General features: G+C 37.2%; 2 protein-coding genes across 4 annotated transcripts; both read left to right on the plus strand.

The window, feature by feature from the left end:
- The first annotated feature begins 3,873 nt into the window (after window positions 1-3,873).
- Window positions 3,874-9,907, plus strand: LOC110861701. Its single transcript, XM_022110825.2, has 6 exons — window positions 3,874-4,089; window positions 4,557-5,051; window positions 5,620-5,966; window positions 7,464-7,732; window positions 8,789-9,084; window positions 9,660-9,907. The coding sequence occupies exons 2-6, from the start codon at window positions 4,781-4,783 to the stop codon at window positions 9,833-9,835; spliced, it is 1,359 nt and encodes a 452-aa protein (XP_021966517.1). The 5' UTR covers window positions 3,874-4,089; window positions 4,557-4,780; the 3' UTR covers window positions 9,836-9,907.
- A 690-nt stretch (window positions 9,908-10,597) lies between these two features.
- On the plus strand, window positions 10,598-15,922 carry LOC118433229 (probable serine/threonine-protein kinase fhkE). Of its 3 annotated transcripts, none has more exons than XR_004833261.1 (3): window positions 10,598-10,765; window positions 12,552-15,135; window positions 15,494-15,922. XR_004833261.1 is itself a non-coding variant. In XM_035844937.1 (3 exons), the coding sequence occupies exons 1-3, from the start codon at window positions 10,649-10,651 to the stop codon at window positions 15,580-15,582; spliced, it is 513 nt and encodes a 170-aa protein (XP_035700830.1). In that variant the 5' UTR covers window positions 10,598-10,648; the 3' UTR covers window positions 15,583-15,922. The 3 variants fall into 3 exon arrangements, 2 of the variants coding, with proteins under 2 accessions (XP_035700830.1, XP_035700829.1); XM_035844937.1 differs by having other exon boundaries at window positions 12,552-12,858; XM_035844936.1 differs by having other exon boundaries at window positions 12,552-15,919.
- The last annotated feature ends 3,159 nt before the right edge of the window (window positions 15,923-19,081 follow it).

Below are 19,081 nucleotides of genomic sequence, written 5' to 3' on the forward strand. Positions count from 1 at the left end.
TCAACTTTGAAAGACATTTTGGTAATCTTGGTGCTCAAAACTGGTTTCGATGATGACCTACCTTAATTTTAGGTGTCCACTTTACATACGTCAATTTCAATATGTATGTATGAAAACAAACACAGTTCACTTGGTACATATGTGCATACCTATGTATATTATAATTGCTTTCTTTAGGCTGAGGAATAATTCGGCTTAACAACTACTTATGTATGCTTTAATTATCCAGTTTTAATCTAGATGATCATCAATATAGATACATACCGTAAAACCTCTATTTATTGCCGGGGCTAAAATCCAAAATTGAGGGTGACAGACCCGGCTATAATTGGAGACCGGCTATAAATCGAGACCCGGCTAAATTGTATTTTGGTTATAATTTGGATTTCAAATTTCAAATTTTTAAACAATATAAGTTAATTCCAGCACACAACCTGAGTACTGATTTTCCAGTTTTCTTAGTTAACAAAACATCCTATAAGTACACCGTGGATTCGCTAAGGCTGAGGGGCTAGGAATACAGAGGCGTTATGGGAAGTGATAATTAGGGACCTGGCCACAATTAGAGACCCGGCTAAAATTTAGAAATCTTTGTCTCTAGACCCGGCTATATTTGGAGACCGGATATAATTAGAATAGGGCTATAAATAGAGGTTTTACGGTAAATACATATATATGTTTAAGTACATCATTGATTGACAATAATGAAGGAAAAGATGCTTCATATGTAAATACACTTATTAAAAATTGACCAATTGAGCTAATCCTGCTTGGGCAGGTTTGGCTATAGGTCCTCGAGCAGGGTTGGGCACATAGATCGGAGTACTCCGGGCTTGGAGTACGTAGTCCGGCCTCCGGAGGCCGGAGTACGCGACTTTTTCCGGAGGCCGGAGTACGCGTGGCTGGCCGGAGGTCGGAGTACGCAAAATATCCGATCTATGGTTGGGCAATACCAGGATAATTCGTAATCTGAAATATACAGTAAGCCAATCAGAAATTGAAAATTTTAAATAATCCGAAATCTATAAGCAAATACTCAAACCATATTGTATACAAGTTAGGGTGTTACTTTTCAATTGTTAGTGCCACACTTTAATGTATGCGGATCTGCTACAAACCACAAATTTTTGTAATCCGGAATATGGAAACCAACAAGCCAATACATATACATATGAAAATAATCTAAAATGTAATCTAACAAGGGAAGGTCCCCGACTGCTTATCAGGTCCAGGGTACCCACTATGTCTTTTTGGAATCTACTAGGACCCCAAATGAAGGATTTCATTCATATTTCCGTGTAAAACTCATATTTAGCACCATGGCGTGACGCTAAACTAAAAAATTTAGAATGCATTTTCGACCAATTTCAATCCCTCATAACTTTTGTAGTTTACATATGTCGGATTTTCAAAATTTTATGCTTAAAATATTAACAAAAGTAGAAATTTTTGAGAAAAAATTCAAATAAAAAATTTCTAATTCTTGAGATATTTTTAGCATTTTTTCGACGAACCCCCATTTCTTAGAAAATTAGGAAATTTGTGAAAAGTTAAAAGCGATAATTTTGGAAAAAATTTCATGGAATACGAAGGTTGAACTCTTTGTCATGATTTTTGCCAAATTTTTTTAAAATCCGTCTATGATTTCAAAAGTTATGGAGGTTTCAAAAATAAAAACATTCAAATTTGGTGAATTTGGCGCCACGGCACGACGCAAAATATGAGTTTTACACGGAAATATGAATGAATCTTTCATTTTGGGTCGTAGTAGATTCTAAAAAAAAAAAAAAAATAGTAGGTACCCTGGACACGATAAGCAGTCTGGGACAGTCCTTTGTAAGCAAAGTAATCCCAGGAAAATGTGTTAATCAATTTTTTCATATAGTCCGCGACAAAAGGTTAAAGGCACCCTGCGTCATGATGATATCTCTTGACCCCATGAACCACGGTCAACGAATTGTATTTTATTTTGTAGCTAACTAATGTAAACAATTAAATAATACTTAAAATCTACCAATTTAATTCATACAAAGCGAAAATCAGGCAAATTTGAAAAATCGGAAAATTCATGCTCGCCAAAAGGTTAAAGGCACTTCGTCAAAAGCACACAAATCACTTTTTAACGAATAATTTTGTGATGCTCCGTTCCACTATGATTCGAGATGACTTCAAACGTCTATTTGGAAAAGATTTAAACCGTTTAGTTATCTCAGATTGACCTATTTTTCGCCATACCTTGACAATAGCTTTCTTCAGGTCATTTACGGTCTTAAACTGCTTACCACTTCTATGCTAATGTTCTCCGGGGATTCTCCATGATGCATTGACCAGGTGACTTTACAGAATCCAAAATCCTTATATTTGTCGCAGAAAACAAGTCTTTCCTTGGCTTGGATATGGAGATGCTATCGTTTTCTTGTTCAAAAATCCACACTGGATCAACCAAACCCAACTGCTTTCTTTGATCGAAATATGTGTTTTTCAACATTGCGTAGAAGTGTCTGGATCAATTTCTTTGATTTAGAAAGCTGTGACATTTTTTGCTTGGATCTAATTCCCACCTATACTATCACGCACCCCTCATCGCATTGGACGTTTTGAAAGCATGATTTCATGTTTGCGAAGATCACGCCAGTAGCTGGTAACGCTAGTTTGGTGTTCTTGTTCGAAATTTTTAAGAAGAAAACTCCAGCATCCACATATCGAAGCCAAGGAAAGATTTGTTTTCAGCGAGAAAAATAAGGATTTTGGATTACCCTGTAAGTCACTTGACCAATGCATCATGGAGAATCCCTGGGGAACATTAGCATAGAAATCTTAAGCAGTTTAACACCGAGAATGACCTAAAGAAAGCTACTATCAAGGTATGACGAAAAATAGCTCAATCTGAGATAATCAGGCGGTTTAAATCTTTTCCAAATAGACGTTTGAAGTCATTTTGAATCATGGTGGAACGGAGCATTACTAAATAATTTTTTAAAAAGTGATTTGTATGCTTTTGACGAAGTGCCTTTAACCTTTTGGCGAGCATGAATTTTCCGATTTTTGAAATTTATCTCATTTTCCCCTTGTACGAATTAAATTGGTAGATTTTAAGTATTGTTTAATTGTTTACATTAGTTAGCTACTAAATAAAATACAATTCGTTGACCGTGGTTCATGGGGTCAAGGGATATCATCATGACGCAGGGCGCCTTTAACCTTTTGTCGCGGAGTATAATCCATCGAAATTCTTGGGATTGCCCATCCCTGGCTTTAGGTACTCTAGATATACATCATTCTAAATTGCTTGAAACTATGCACCTATAACTTTTGGCAGTCAAAACAATCAACAACAAAAGATTAGAATTTCCATTCAATTGTCAATACGACATATGTGCATTTTGTGAATAAGTACCTGGACCAAATCCTGTACACATGTTTATGTGCATGCATAATTTGTTATTTACAAGTTTTGAGTGAAAAAGTCGTCTCGACAAGGTACCCTGTCTGGTTATGCTATTTACATTAAACTCTTAAAAATAATGTTACCCTTTTGAAAAGTAAATCCACTCTGGATTAAGCAAGCCATACTAAATTCAGAGTAACGTTAATCCGACAAAGGCAAAACTTGCCCTGAATTTAGCAGAGTTCGCTTAATAAATACTAACATTCAACGTGCATTTACTTACTTAGCACAAATTTGTAACACTATTGTTAAGAGTGTTACCCATAAACTCTATTCTAAGTTAACTTGTAATCGTTAACATTGCGTATTTTGCGTCGAGTTAGACAAATAACATATTTAATTATACTATTTTCATCTGGATGGGTCACCTTGCATAGAAAACTTATAAATATTGGTCCTTTTCAATTCCTCGTTGCCAATCGGGTTTTTGTTTTCTTCAGACCACTCCCTTTGACCAATCCCATAAATACATATTCTCAACTTGCCTCATTTGAAATTTTACATATATCAGTCTGTCACATTTACTTGTGTCATACAGGCAATTATTAAGTGATTTACAACCTTGTCTCAACTTACCTCCGTCCTGTCCATTCAACGAATTTGGACAGGACCCAGGAAATTCAAGTCTGTCATAAGATTTTGTAGGTCTAACACTCTAAATAGTTTTGAGACAAAGCGTCACAACACAAGATATTTTATTGCCTTTTTTAGGGTAATCACTACGAAGATATTTTTTTCACCAATGGAAAATAAGTAAAAAAAAAAATAGTGTACTAAGCACACGTGAGGTCTTTATTTCTAAAAATTAAATATTTTTCCACCCGATTATGTACAGGATTTTAAAAAAATAATAATTTTTTATAATGACGTCAAGCCTGTTTGTTACACGAATTTTTGACTTATTTTCCTTTTCCCCCGTAGTAATTACCTAAAAACGGAGCAATTAAATTAAAGCAATTAAAAGCAATTAAATTAAATTTAAATTTTCTACGCGGGTGACGAGTTGTCACAAATTACTTAGAGTGCTCACTTTGTCGAAACTCGCATAATTACGGTTCTCATATTTAAATATTTTAAACAACAACCTTAAAATTTTGCCCTCGCTCAGGATCCTAAGAATGAGTAAAATACTGCATTTCTTTGCGGTATTTCTCCACATGCCGTTATGGCTGCTTGCTCCCTTCCTAATTTTGGCATTTGCTCCGATTTACCTGCTCAGAAGTGTGGTCAAATTGCTGGCATTCGTTGTAAGAAAAATTTAAGTAAGTGTACAAAATTGCAATTTTTAAAAAAATTTGAAAACAACTCCGGTTTAAACCCGACTTGATTTCCATGCTTATCGCGCTGGACGGAATGTTCGCGGCGGATGAGATGTACGTCGCTCCAAGGAACACGGTCGTGGGTTGCATGGTACTTGATGGATTTGCAAATTTGGACCTCATCCAGAAAATGTTGCGAAAAAATATTTTGGAAGCCCGGTGTGAAAAAGAGCCGGGAACGTTGATGTATCCCGAATTGCGGAGAACTATTACGCACTGGTTGGGATATCCTTTCTGGATTGAGAGTGAGTTACCTTACGGTGGAATCCGCACCTACGACAAGGGTACGTTCAGTTCAAATATGGTATACGTAAAAATGGAGATGTGCGGGTACGGAGCAGGAACCCGGGTATTTCAAATTTTGTATCCGGTAAACCCGGTTTTATAAGTTAGTTACCCGGTACCCGACATACTCGGAATTTCTTTGGGATACCTGGACCCGGCCGAGTAATTTATATGTTAAATTTTCTTACTTGCTACTTGCAAATTAGTTTCCGACCTGGTAGGTTTAGTTTCTGTACTTTACATATTTAAAAGAAAATATTTTGAAGGAATGGGTCCAAATTTGGCCAGAGCTTATGTGGAAATTCTTGAAAATCAGGTTGCATACCTCAGGTAATGTTTTCGTCATATGCAATTTCAACTTTTTTAGCTTTCAATTTTATCTAAAAACTTATAGAATTGTTGCAAACTTTCGAAAAAAACTCCACTCACTATTAAAATATAAATACCCGGCCGGGTAACACGATACCCGACAAACATTTCAGGTTGTGTTCCGGGTATTTGTTTCCCACTACTCGGGACATCTCTACATAAGATTTTGGATTATGTTTTTTTATTATTAATTGACAGAATTAAGCCTTGAAGAGCTGCGCAATTTTCAGGCCCAACTAACCTTTCAACCATACCGGAAAAATGTGCCGTTGTGGGAGGTCGTTATAATCAAGAAAATTTCGGATCAACCAAACACTTCCGCCATTTTGTTCCGGTTTCACCACGCCCTTGCCGACGGGCCCGCGATGCTTTCACTTCTCCGCGAAATGACCAGTTCACAAAATCCGACAAATCCGAAACAACTTGTTTCTGTTGAAAGAAGACGTACTGGATTTGAGGCGCTCAGGGTTTTACGAGCACCGTACGATATTATCATGCAGGAGAAGGTGTTGGGCAAAAATGATTGGCTTATCAAAGATAAGCAGGTGAGCTTAATTTCACTGGGAAAATATGTATATACATATTTAGAAAATGAATTAATTCTGGTACGTTATTTATGTATTCTTGTTGTGGTGGATACGATCAATGGTGGGAGTCAGTGGTTTGTATAATACTCGAAATTAAAAAAAAAACGAATGATCCAAAATTCAACACTTCGGAAATGTACTAATGTACATGCTTTAGGGGACAAAATTTTCAAATTTAACATTAGATTAACATGCATTGGTCCATTACATACTATATTAGGACGACAGATTTTACGGCGGGGAGAGACAATGGTCAAGATCAATGACCTTCCATTGTCAGCACAATAACCACAAATTTCTCAGAACGAGTTTATTCTTCCTCCAGAATTAAACCATTTGTTCTATGTAAATACAGGGTTAAATGTCACGCAACTATGGAAAATTTTCAAAGGGCAAAATTCGTAAATTTCCATTAGTTGCCAAGATTTTGCCTGAAATTCAGCATTTTGTGAATTTTGTCATCAGTGTTCCCTCACTTTTGAGCATAAGTAAGTGATAAAAATCTTAATCCCAAATCTTGTATCTAATAGAGATTTATGGGCTTTACTCATTCAAAAATTTTCCATTGCAGCGAGACATTTAAACAACCCTGAGAAGTATGTTAGGACTTACATAACATCGTACTAATTCTAAAAAGGCCTAAGTGCTTAATTTAAAAAATGCCTAAGTGCAGCCATCTTTTAATTTTGAAAGGCATAACTTTGAGCCTTCTTAAAATTACGCATTGGCAACACTTGGGCCTTTTTAGAATTAGTACGAGAGATGTTCCATTGGATATGTTCCATTCCACGTTGCATCGATTTTTTCTAATCAAATATAAAAATTTACAAGCAAAATTTCGGGCGCAACCATCAATGTAGCATAGCTATTTTAGAATTATATGAAACCACACCCCTTTTAAAAATTGAGGAAGGAAACTGGAAAAAATGAGAAAGCTAATGTACACTCTGTAACATAAGAATTAGACCATAAGTTGTATTTGACATTTGACTTGTCCTATGAATACGAACATTTTGATGCATCAAAAGTTTCAAAATTCGAAAATTGGCGGTTTTTTGACCTACACATAAATCGTTAAAAAACTCATGGTTCCCGCACTTTTACTTCTGACAACCTGATGCCAGATTTTTCTGCTTGAGAAGAGCTATATTTTCAGCTTTTGTTGTCCGAAGTAAAAGTGTGGGAACCAGGAGATTTTTCAGGTCAAAGTTTCTGTGGGAGGGGCTTATTTTGCAAGAGCCGTAACATACATACATGCATAGTATGGCTGCATGGAGAAAGTGAGACAAAGGGAAATGGGTTTCATACGACCCTGACTCGAAGTGGTGGTGGAAACCCACCGCGAACCACTTTTCTCACTCTGTTTCAACTTCTCCTGCGAAATATGGGAAACCGTTTTGTGGAACGCTGGGTCTGGTTTATCTCACGACGATAAATGGTTAATATTTTTTCCAGAATTGGACCCAGTGCGACTTCAGCTCGCATTATTCGACCATAGCTGCCCGACTCCGTTTCCATTCCAGTGAATCGATCCCATTCAGCGTAATTCGTCATGTGGGAGGGGCCCACGGGGTGTCGGGAACTGCGGTGCTGCATTCGGCCATGTTAGGGGCGGTGAGGAGGTCGTACTTTCCGAATGGGGAAGAATCCATTTCCCGCGTAACGGTGCAGACCCCACAACTCTCCATACTGGGAAAGGGACGACGTCTCTTGGGGAATAATGTGTAAGTAACTCGAACTTTATGGAGGGCTGAATGATTCAATGGAACCTTTCTTGAAACTACCCTGAGATTGTGCATCGAATTATATTTAAAAAAGTCAAAAATTAGAAATCTTATCTTCTCCTTGGAAGAACAATATTGGGGGCAAAGTTCAATTTTCGAGTGAATTTTCTCTCCATTTTACCTCCAAGGAGCGAAAAACAAGGCGGGCGCGTGACTTTCCCCCACAATACTAATTTTTCTTTAAATGGGCCATTCAATGGAATGATAGGCGCCACGTGATTCCTAATTTATAGCCGTATTTTATGGTATAACTCGTTAGAAAATCCCGGTGTAACTTGAAAAAAGTCCATTGTCAGTACCCACCAACCCGGACGCCGTTAAAACGTTACTTTGCCCCCATTTTGACATCTTGAAATTTTGAAACGTGTCTAACGGGAAGTTTAACCTGAACACAACCAGGGTTTCGTTTTTCCCGCCAAAAACGATTTTTTACCACGGCAGGTGGGAAAAAGTGCTAAAAACCGGGAAAAACGTTTTTTACCGTCCAAAATGGGAAAATATGGCTGCCCATGTATTTAGTTATGGGGAAAGCTAACTTCTTTAATAATCAATATTTTCGGAATTGGACTTCATGTTCGTCATCTCCACGAATTTCTGAAAATTTTGATATGTAATACGGGCACTTTTGACCAATATTGGTTGTTTTTTTCAATTTTTCCATATGAATGCATGTTAATTTTAACGATTGTTCGAATTGAGCCGTATTACACACTTATTTTCTCAGAATTTGATGGAGAATGCGAATATGAAGTCAGATTTTGAAAATCTCGAGTTTTAGAGAAGTTGTTTCGGATTGCCCCAAAATCAGAGTTTTTCCCATTTCCTCCATTTTTCCCATTTCCCACCTATTTTGGGTGGGTGGTAAAAATGCCTTTTTCCCACTTTTTCCCGCTGCCCTGGTCAATTTGGTTTTTACCAATCGAAACCCTGAACACAACCTGCATTCCAAGTAGTTTATGTTTACAAAAAATTACGTTATCCATCCATCAATTTCAGCACATTTGGATGGTACTCGGCCCACATGGGGGAACTTAATGTAGTAAAACGTCTCCATGAAACGCAAGAAGGTCTCCTCGCCATGAAGAAATCGGCCTGCCCGGTAGCGCTGGCTGTGTTCGTGCGCGCCCTGGGCAGCCTGCCTCGTCCCGGGATAAGGAAGTTTTTTCAAGGGAAGCGCCAAGATGAAAAAATTTTCGTCTATAATATACCCGCGCCGGGAGACGTTGATAATTTTTGCGGGTATAATATCAAGCATATCGACATGACGGTAGGATCGTACGCGGGGAATGCAGGTTAGCTAGATACGTATACTTATATCTAAATACCGTTACTTATATCTTATATTATTTAGGTATATCAAGGTTGCCTTGTGTGAAGTTTTTGAACCTGAATTTTTATCTCTCAAATTTCCCCGTGTCCATGTATTCAAATATTAATTTTGAAATATGTTCATCTCCTTGCATTTTTAACAAAATGGAGTTTTTATTGTATCTAAAAACGGATAATTTTGAGATTTACAAAGGTATAAGGATAGAATTTTGATTTCTGTTACATGAAAAAAAAGAAAAAAATATAAAAAAATACAGTAAAAATTAAACATTTTCTGATGCAAGAAAAATATTCAAAATCATCCTAGCTTTCCAACCTGAAAATTATAGAAGCTCTGATTCAATCAAATCAATATTTTTTAAAACAAATTCAGGAAGATTAACAACTCTCAAAATTTACATGTTCATACATGGAAGAAGAGAAAGTAGAGACATATGTAAAAATTCGCATTTAAAACCCTGCATTCAAGGGAACCGTAGTTTTAAAAAGTCAGAGTTTCACGTGTAATGAACAACCGTTTTCTTACAATGATCTCCAGGTCTCGCGATTAGTTTTATCACTGCTGGAGGTAACTTAAGAATTGGCGTGCTCGGTGACGAAAACGTTCTCTATGGGAAGGATCAAGCAAAAGAGATAATCAGTAATTTTATGGAGGAGCTGGAAGATCTAAAAAATGCGACGCCATTATCAAAAGAAATTTATTATCGAGTATAAATAAATATGGACAAATTATTAACCGGGCAAAAAAAAGTAAATAAAGCCTTTCAATTTATTTTTTCACGACAATGTGCAAACATTTCTCCCAAAATATATAATTGTTCAACATATTAAAGCCCCCTACACAGGTAGATGTTTAATATTAAACATACATTACAAGAATCGTGGAAATGTTTCTTTTGAGAGCAATGAAGTCTTTTCTACTTAAAATTTTTCAAAAATTTTAAATGCAGTTTTTTTAATTATAAATGAAACTTAAACCCATTTTCGGAGAACACTTGTAACAAAATGCAGGTATGGTGCTTCCATGCATACATTCATAAATTTATTTTGTTCGATTTTCAAAACAATTCAAACAATTGAGTAAACAAGACCGCACACAGTCATATTGTTTGATAAGGAAAATCATTATCTGTAATATTTCTGACTGGGCAAAGCTGAGTGGTGCAATAAACTTTAGAGCAACGTACATAGCACAGCCTTACATTATTTGCATTAATTAACCGACAATTAAATATTCAATTTTCACTAATGTTGCGGCATATGCAGGCTAACTGGAGGTTTACATGGTATGCAAAAGTGTGAAGTTGGGTGCAGTTACAAAGTAAATAGGTTGTCTCGCTTATCTGGCATTCCGGAGCGTATCAGGCAACCGTTTCATGTCTGCCTGGTTGTGTTATCTTCTATGTACATAGCAAAATGTTGACCATCTAATGCGCAGTTTATAATAATTTTACTCATTCTTCAACTACTCTCGTTTACGCATATTGCACGTAAAAGAATATTGAAATAACATTTCTATGCAACAAAATGGAGGCAATGGAAGTTGGTGAAGACATTTCTACAGAATCACTTACATCCTGGTTTGACTATCTCGCGTTGGAATCTTTCCTTGGATCAGGATCGTTCGGTTATGTCTTCAAGGCGGTAAGTATTGCCTGATTTTTATACATACATGCTACGATAAAAAAAATGACTTTTCTTATGCGGGAAGCCTTAGTATTAATCGCGCTTGTGAATCAGCATTTGTCACGATTATTGAATAATTAAGTCACAAATTCGAACGGCTTAATATTGTCAAATACCAACAATGGAGGTCACCCAACGTACGCGCATAGATTTGAACCAAATTAGCGTCAATCAATCACAAATATAGTTGGTACAAAATTTGCAAATGGCACCATATGCCAATGCCCAAGTTTTGCGGAAATATTTGTAAAAAAGAGGAGAAAATGTACCCGCAACGCTGGCAAATTTTTCATTTTCCAAATTTGCTGTGCATTTTTCCTGCTTTGGATGCAAATATATACCGGGTGAAAAATTTAAGGGATTTTATACATAAATTTGGCTGGTTTTTATGCAGATAATTGGCTGCATTTTATGCAGAAAAATTTATGCGGAAACAATTTGCGCAAAAGATGTGCAGAATTATGCATAATTGTGCAAAACCATTCTGCAGAATATTTATACCTGTCAGAAGTTTTATACAGAATCGTTTATACTTTTTCTGCACAAACCATTGGTCCTATGGTTAATCTAACAAAACCGCAGCATTTTTTTGGTTCGAGATTATGTGGCGCATTTCCAATGCTTATAAGCATTGGAAATTTGATTTTGAACCATTCTTTCAATTCAATTTTGAACCATTCTTTCTCCATGGATTTTAAAAATTAAACATGTTTTTGACACATTTGACCTTTGGCTACAATATATAATTTCAAATTTTGAAAATTTGATCTAGGTGACCTGAAATGAAGGTCAAAAGGTCAAAAAATGACAATATCTGCAAAGTCCTTTATGATGTGTCTTCGCAAATTTGATTCGAACTTTGTAAGTCAGACAACTCTGGGGAGTGGTAAAATATTACCCCCAGGTTATTTAAAAAATTGTGGGTGTCGCAGGGGGTGTGGAAAAATTAAATTAGGCTTAAATTACTAAGTTTTAACACCTCGGAGCGTTAGACATATCAGTGTCCAACCAGGGCCACACCCCTCAACAATGGTTACATTGCCACATTAAAATCGTTAATCCCCACCCAAAAGGGGTGTGCCCATCAGTGCCCATCAGATATGTCTAACGCTCCGAGGTGTTAAAACTTAAGTAATTTAAACATAATTTAATTTTTCCACACCCCCTGCCACACCCAAACGTTTTTGAATGATGCGGGTAATATTTTACCCCCCCCCCCCCGAGTTGTCTGACTTAAAAATTTCGAATAAAATTAGCGAAGACGCATTTTTAATGACTTTGCAAATATTGTCATGTTTGATATTGTGACCTTGGTTTCAGGTCAACTAGGTCAAATTTTAAAAATTTGAAATTATTTATTGTAGCCATATGTCCAATGTTTCCAAAACATGTTTCATTCTGAAAATCCATGGAGAATTTAAAGAATGGTTCACAATCAAAATTCCAATGCTTATAAGAATGGGCCACATCCGCCAACTAGTTTCAGCAAAATTGAATAAGAAAATGCTGCGGTTTTAATAGATTTTTCATAGCAGTTGTGTCGAATTATGTGAAATTCGACATATGTACGATTTTCATCCGGGACATCTCCGCTAAACTTGGGCATTGGCATGTGGTGCCATTTGCAAATTTTATACAAATTATATTTGTGATCGATTTACACGAGTTTGGTCCAAATCTGTGAGCATACGTTAGGAGACCTCCATTATAAGTATACCCATGACTTCATCGCAAAATATTTTAGGTCAGTGGACACGTCCACCTTTCCGCAGTTAAGGTCATATTCATCGATGCCCTCGGAAACCAGTCAGACGACGAAGCGGAGAAACTCTCGCGAGAGTACAAACTAATGAGAGGAAAGAAACACGACAATTTGGTTGAAATATTAAAAGCAACCGACACACCCTTTACTGAAGAAGATGTCAAGGTCCTGCGAAATATTAGATGTCTTCAGAACAATGACGACGTTCTTGATCAACTTTACTCACTATCGTCGCGAGCACAACGAAAAAAACAAATTCCTACCCTCTGCATCCAAATGGAGTTATGCGGTAAGACGTTGCGTCACTGGTTAACTAGAAATAATGAGATTGACAACCCTGACTTACATCCAGTTCGTCGTCGCATAGTTAAGGACATGTACGAAGGACTAAAATATCTTCACAGTAATAACATTATGCATCGGGACTTTCGCCCAGAAAATATTATGTTTTCCTTCCCGCCCACAGGGGAAGAGTTTGCATTTCCGGTTAAAGTGGGAGACTTCGGGTTGTGTCGGCAGATCCATGGGGAGCACACTAAAACTAAAACCCTGACCGCTGGTGTAGGGAATGTCACGTACCAAGCTCCAGAAACGAAATCTTCGAAATATGGCATTCCCGCAGATTTGTACTCGTTTGGTTTAGTATCGTGGGAAGTTTTCCAGCTAATTAAGCAGAAAGATACGATCTCAATGTTCGACAGGTTAGTTAATGACCACCGTATAAGCCTGGTTGAACAGGAGGACTGGTGGCTTCGGGGCTGGGGAATTGTGATTATGCGCCTTACGAAGAGACACGTGGAAGATAGGTTGACGGGACATCACAAAATATTGCTTATCGACCCTTTTAAATCCGAGTTTACTATAGAATCACATTCGCAATTGGATTATTTCACCCTTGTACCAGGCGATACCGTGAACATTAATATTAAGGACGTCTCAAGTAAATCTTACGAGTTTAGAGGGAATAATATTACCTTCAACGGGGTTACTGCTTCCAGCCATCAGCCGATTATATTGAACATTAAAGATTATTGTACAATTAATAATCTGAGGTTGAAGTCTTTACTAGTAAGTGGTAGTAATAACAATATCAGTAACTTAATTTGTGACAATGTCGAAATTATAGGAGATGGTAATCAATTACGTAACATTGAAACCATTCACAATGCGTGTGGCTACGGAATTGTTTTATTCGGGAACAATAATGTTTTAAAATCATTCCAATGTTGCACTGCCCCTACTCAAGAAATTGAAGATCGTGTATTTTGCACTTACGCAGCAGAGGTCAACGCCGACCAAATTGGCGGCGGCGGCGGCGCCAATTTTGGGGATTTTTCGGCGCGGCGCGGCGGCGCGGCGCGGCGCCTCAATGGTGAAGGGATAGGGAAATCGATTTATCGGCGGCGGCGGCGCTTAAAATTCTATCGGGGTATGGCGGCGGCGGCGCTTAAAATTCTATCGGGGTATGGCGGCGCGGCGGCGCGTAAAATTCTATCGGCGTAAGGCGGCGCGGCGGCGTGAGATCCGCGGCGTTGACCTCTGTTACGCAGCAGCTGATTATAATACAGCTTTATTGGAACCAGATTTTCACGCGTGCATTTATGTGGAAGAATGTAGCGAATCATGTACAATTGAAAATGCTAATTTACACGATGCCTATATCAGAGGAACCCGACATGTTTTGAAGAACGTTGAGTGCAAAAATTCTATTGTGATTAGTAGGAAAAACCATATAACAATTGAGGTAGAGGCCGCTAATTTCATTGATTATTCTTCAAGCAAGCAGATCCCATACGTACGACAACGTTAGCAACGTTTTTATGTCTAAGCAAGATTTCATTCGCCCCTAAAGCCGACCTAAATGAGCTCTTCTCTGTATTAAATATTAGTATCTGTAACTTGTTAGTTCAGCATCAAGTTTTATTGTCATCTTATCTTAACCAGTTCTGTTTACATTGATTAGCTCATGAATAGCTTAATCATTAGTAGTCCAGAAATACAACTTCATTGGTACATGTATGGAACGAGAACTAGTTTTTTTAATCATTAAAATGTCAAGAAATAAATTTTCACTTATTTATATATTGTCCACTAAATTACAATTTGAATAATAACTATTCTCCCAAATTGTTTGGATTTGTCAAATGTTTTGAAATTTTTCAAAGATTTTAATTTACAAATTTGTAAAACTGCATACATATGTAAATATGTATATAGCCGTGTAGTGTTTTATTGTGTATAAATTCTTGAAAACATAGAAATGTTTCTAATTTATGTCCATATACAAATGTTTGACATTGTGCAGTTTAGGTTAATTTGTACAAATTTTTGAGAACATGGATTTTTAATGTGTGCATACAAATTTCGAAAATTATTTAAACTTTTATAATAATGGCGTTTTTTTAATTGTTAAGGGTTTTATTTAAGTAGCGGAAAATCTTTAGATTGTGCAAATTATTTGAAATTTCAACAAAATTTGACAAATCAATTGAAAATCTCGCAGTGTATGTGTATGGATCCAAGGCAAGATATAGAGGTGAAGGACGGAATTATCCTAGTTACATATGTACGTATTTAGACATATTGTACAATATTTCTCCAACGATTTGCAAAACTATTTCGTTTGAACCCCAATTTCCACTACTTTTTCTAGGATAAGTTTTTGTTTTTTGAAATATCTGATATCTGTCTAGGGCATCCAAAATCGGTTTTTCCGATTTTGTAAAATCGATTAAAAACCGGGTTTCGATTTACCCGAAAACCGGTTTTCGATTTTTGATAAAAATTGTTGTAGAACTACAAAATATTAGTCATTTCTTGTTTTTCATGCAAAAATAAATTCTTCTGATATATTTTTTTCCTAATTCATGCCCAAAGTTTGATCAACTTTAAATTTTACCATGTTATATTTCACACATTTTTAGGTGTTTCACGAAAATGTAAAAAATCTGAAAAATCGAAAACCGGGTTTTCAAAATTTTCCAATTCTGGATGCCCTATATCTGTCAAATGAGGAGATTATCATTCTGTTGGAAAAAATCCAGGTGGAACAGTATACTTATAGGGTTCTCGCTTGTTAACCGAATTCAATATTTTCTCATGAAAGAAAAAAATATAAATTATACTTAACTTCATAACTTTTGAAACTTATGTATTTATATAAAAAAATATCGATTTTTTGATTCAATAAAATCTTCACTATTTAAAAGATGGACAGATTTTAAATCGCTATTTGAATGCGTGGAAGAAAGGAAAGTTGAGACACGAAAATTTAAATTCAAAACCCGTATGCAATGGATCCTTCATATAAAATCGAGAGTGCATTTACTTTAAAAAATGGTAACGGTACTATATATTAAGAGTGTGAGCATAGATATGTACATACACAAGTAAGTAAATAAATATTTTGGCAAGCAGATTCATTTCGCTATGTACATAAGCATTAGTGTGAAGTTGGCCTCTCCTTTTTTTTTTTTTAGTTTGGATGAAGTTAGCCGGCTAAGCCGAATTTATCCGAAAACTTGGCCTCCCCGCCCATTAATCCCGCCTATGTGGGGCAACATGAGATTGTGGCTACTCATGCACCGCTCAAATAACCGAGAAAAAAATCGGGGAAAATCCGACTTTTCCATAAGTTGGAAACCTGAGAAAACCGAATTTCGGATTTTAATTGCTCGAAAACGGGCGCAACTTTTGAGTTCACAATACCCGCATTTTGGAGCCATAGACCAGTGCCCAGGGGTGTGGTTATCACTAATTGAAATTCGTAGGTATAAGAAGGGACCTCTTTTTATTCCCAAATTATTTGTGTCGCCTGCGTACCCAATGAATGTGCTACTAATGTGCCTATAATACCCCACTTGGGGGCGTGGTTATTGTAATCAGAAGTTACAATAAAGATTTATTTTATGCTTCGATATATAGAATGCAAAGTTTTTTCGTCGGAAATTTTTGCGAGGATAATACCTGAAGGCACACCCACTGGGGGGTGTGGCTTTTTGTAATTGGTGGAGTCCATCGTGATCCCCATTCCAGTCCGATAAATTATTCGTGTCACAGTGCGTACTTCACTTGACTAACACCGGAAGCGCTAACGACCACACCCCTGGTGGGTGCGGATTGAATAATTTATTTTAACAATAGTCGAACTATGTGGCCTTACTGGTATGTACATATGTTGCCCTTCTACGTACACACTGGTGGTAAAACTCAGTAATGCAAATTTGGTATAATTTTTGCCCCACCTACTACCACGCCCTCAATTTTTTCGAAAACCTGGGAATCATGTTTTGCAACTGACCGGATTATGTGACTTTGGAATTATGAGCTAAATAACGATAACGTGTTTCCACCAACTTCTTTATTATCAGGCTAATGAGATTAAATTTTGAAAATTTAAACGCTTAAATTTTCAGTTTTTAAATTTCCACAACGTTTGTAATTTGAAAATCTTGACGAATGTTACGAATTGCGGGAATATTAGCGAGGAAACGCAAATCATGTAAATAAAATTGTGCAAGAAAATGCTGCGGCTTTAATATGTACATATGTAGGTGAACCATAGGTTAATTTAGGAATTTGCATACGGCCTTCCGGACATGGAGATGCTACTATCTATGTATGTTCTATTATCTCTCTATATGTTTACATGCTTGCAAACTTGCAAGCCATTCTTGTCATTAACCATCCACAATAACCGAAGAAAGTGCAATATTTGCTCAAACGCATTTTGTACTTCCTCTGATGCAGTCGTGTTTTCTATTTTCTCTCAAATTATTGGTGAGTTTGTTTCTGAAAGAAACTTTTTTTTTTCTTTCTTGGAAAGAAAAGTGGGAGCTCGGTGTGACTCCCAGTGTTGGTTAGGGGTCCGGTGTGACCCTGAGAGGTTTTGGGGGGTCCGGTGTGACCCTGAGAGGTTTTGGGGGGTCCGGTGTGACCCTGAGAGGTTTTGGGGGGTCCGGTGTGACCCTGAGAGGTTTTGGGGGGTCCGGTGTGACCCAGAGAGATGGTGGGGGTCCGGTGTGACCAGGAGAGCTGGTGGGGTGTCCGGTGTGGCCCCCAGTAGCGGTAAGAGCCCGGTGTGGCTTCGAAAGGTTGTTGTGGGGGGGATAAGGACCAAAAGGGGTGGTAGTTTCCCCGGGGGGGTGTGGGGGGTTCCCTTGGGGTGTAGGCCGTGGTTGTGGTCCAGGAAGGGAGGGGGCCAATCTCAGAGCGGGCGGTCTATGACGCCAGCCCATGAACCGAAAGGGCTTGGTGAGACTGCCTGAAATTGAGCAACGGAACCCTCCTGAACTGGCCCGCCCAGCCACCATACACTCAATGATAGGGGGTGAGAGCAGTCGTCGTCCCTTGAGAGTGGGGTTAGACCTGACCTGAGGCCTGACCTGTGGCCTTGGGTCAGGTCAATAACATAACCTGAAGTAGGCTTCCTCGTGGTGGTGGGGACTTAGGGATTTAGGGACTTTTTTTATTTTTTTGATTGGTTGGGAATTAGTTGGGTGGGGAATTAAAGTTTTCATGCACGTACTCCACTCTTAAAAATAATGTCACCCTGTGAAAACCAATTGCGTTCGGAATTCTAAAATGAGTAAATTATACTAAATCCAGACTAATCCTATTAAATTAACGTTATTCTGGATTTCGAATAGTTTATTTAATTTAGGGGTCAGAATGCTTTTACTTATCAAAATGGTAGCATTATTTTTAAGTATTAAGTATTGACTTCTCGTCAACAGTACGTGCAGTTAGAATCGTAATTAAAGTTTTAGTGCACTTATCACACTCTTAAAAACAATGTTACTCGTTTGAGAAGTTAATTCAGTCAGAATTCTAAGCTAAGTCCAGGGTAAACTTTACTCTTTATCCAGTTAACGTTACTTTGGATTTCATATATTTAGGGTTCAGAGTGCATTAACTTTTCTAAAGTACATCATTGTTTTTAAGAGTGTAGTGACTCCTCGTTCACAGTAAGTGCAATTATTTTGGTGTTAATTATGCACATTTCGATCAAATTTTGTTACTGGCCCTCGGGGTAGGACATTTGTGATAAGGAGTGAAAGTAAAATGAATTTAGCAAAAATGCATGTGTGCTTTACAACCTTAGCAAAATTAACTACCTTGCTTCTAGGTCATGCTACCATTAGAAAATTCTGAAAATACATTACAGCTTTAGAAATTTCAATAATGTGCTCACAAATTAACCTTGGAAATCACTTTTATATTACCTACATACATAAATTTGTAAATTATGCAAAATTTACCTATATTATCCTCTTGCTCACCTATTTCCTAAGCGTAACATAAAGTTTTGTATGTGTAAACTTCCTAAATTTAACAAAAATCTCACAATTTTGCAAGCATCCAACATTTGACAATGACCTTTACCGGGTTTGAAATCTGTGTTAAATTAATAAAAATCTGACATAGCTTTGTAAACTTTATAAATTCAAAAAATTGGTTCAAACTTTGTAAACTTTTTAACGCTTGTCAGTCATTGATCCTAGCTTTGTAAA

Source organism: Folsomia candida, unplaced genomic scaffold, assembly GCF_002217175.1.
Source record: "Folsomia candida strain VU population unplaced genomic scaffold, ASM221717v1 Fcan01_Sc044, whole genome shotgun sequence".
Lineage (NCBI taxonomy): Eukaryota > Metazoa > Arthropoda > Collembola > Entomobryomorpha > Isotomidae > Folsomia > Folsomia candida.

Excerpts from the sequence above, each read along its gene's own strand:
- LOC118433229 (XM_035844936.1), top strand. The coding sequence starts at position 10,649 with ATGGAGGCAATGGAAGTTGGTGAAGACATTTCTACAGAATCACTTACA. Across the intron at positions 10,766-12,551 it reads TCGGTTATGTCTTCAAGGCG|GTCAGTGGACACGTCCACCT; the intron begins GTAAGTATTGCC and ends AAAATATTTTAG.
- LOC110861701 (XM_022110825.2), top strand. The coding sequence starts at position 4,781 with ATGCTTATCGCGCTGGACGGAATGTTCGCGGCGGATGAGATGTACGTC. Across the intron at positions 5,967-7,463 it reads GGCTTATCAAAGATAAGCAG|AATTGGACCCAGTGCGACTT; the intron begins GTGAGCTTAATT and ends TATTTTTTCCAG. Across the intron at positions 9,085-9,659 it reads ATCGTACGCGGGGAATGCAG|GTCTCGCGATTAGTTTTATC; the intron begins GTTAGCTAGATA and ends AATGATCTCCAG.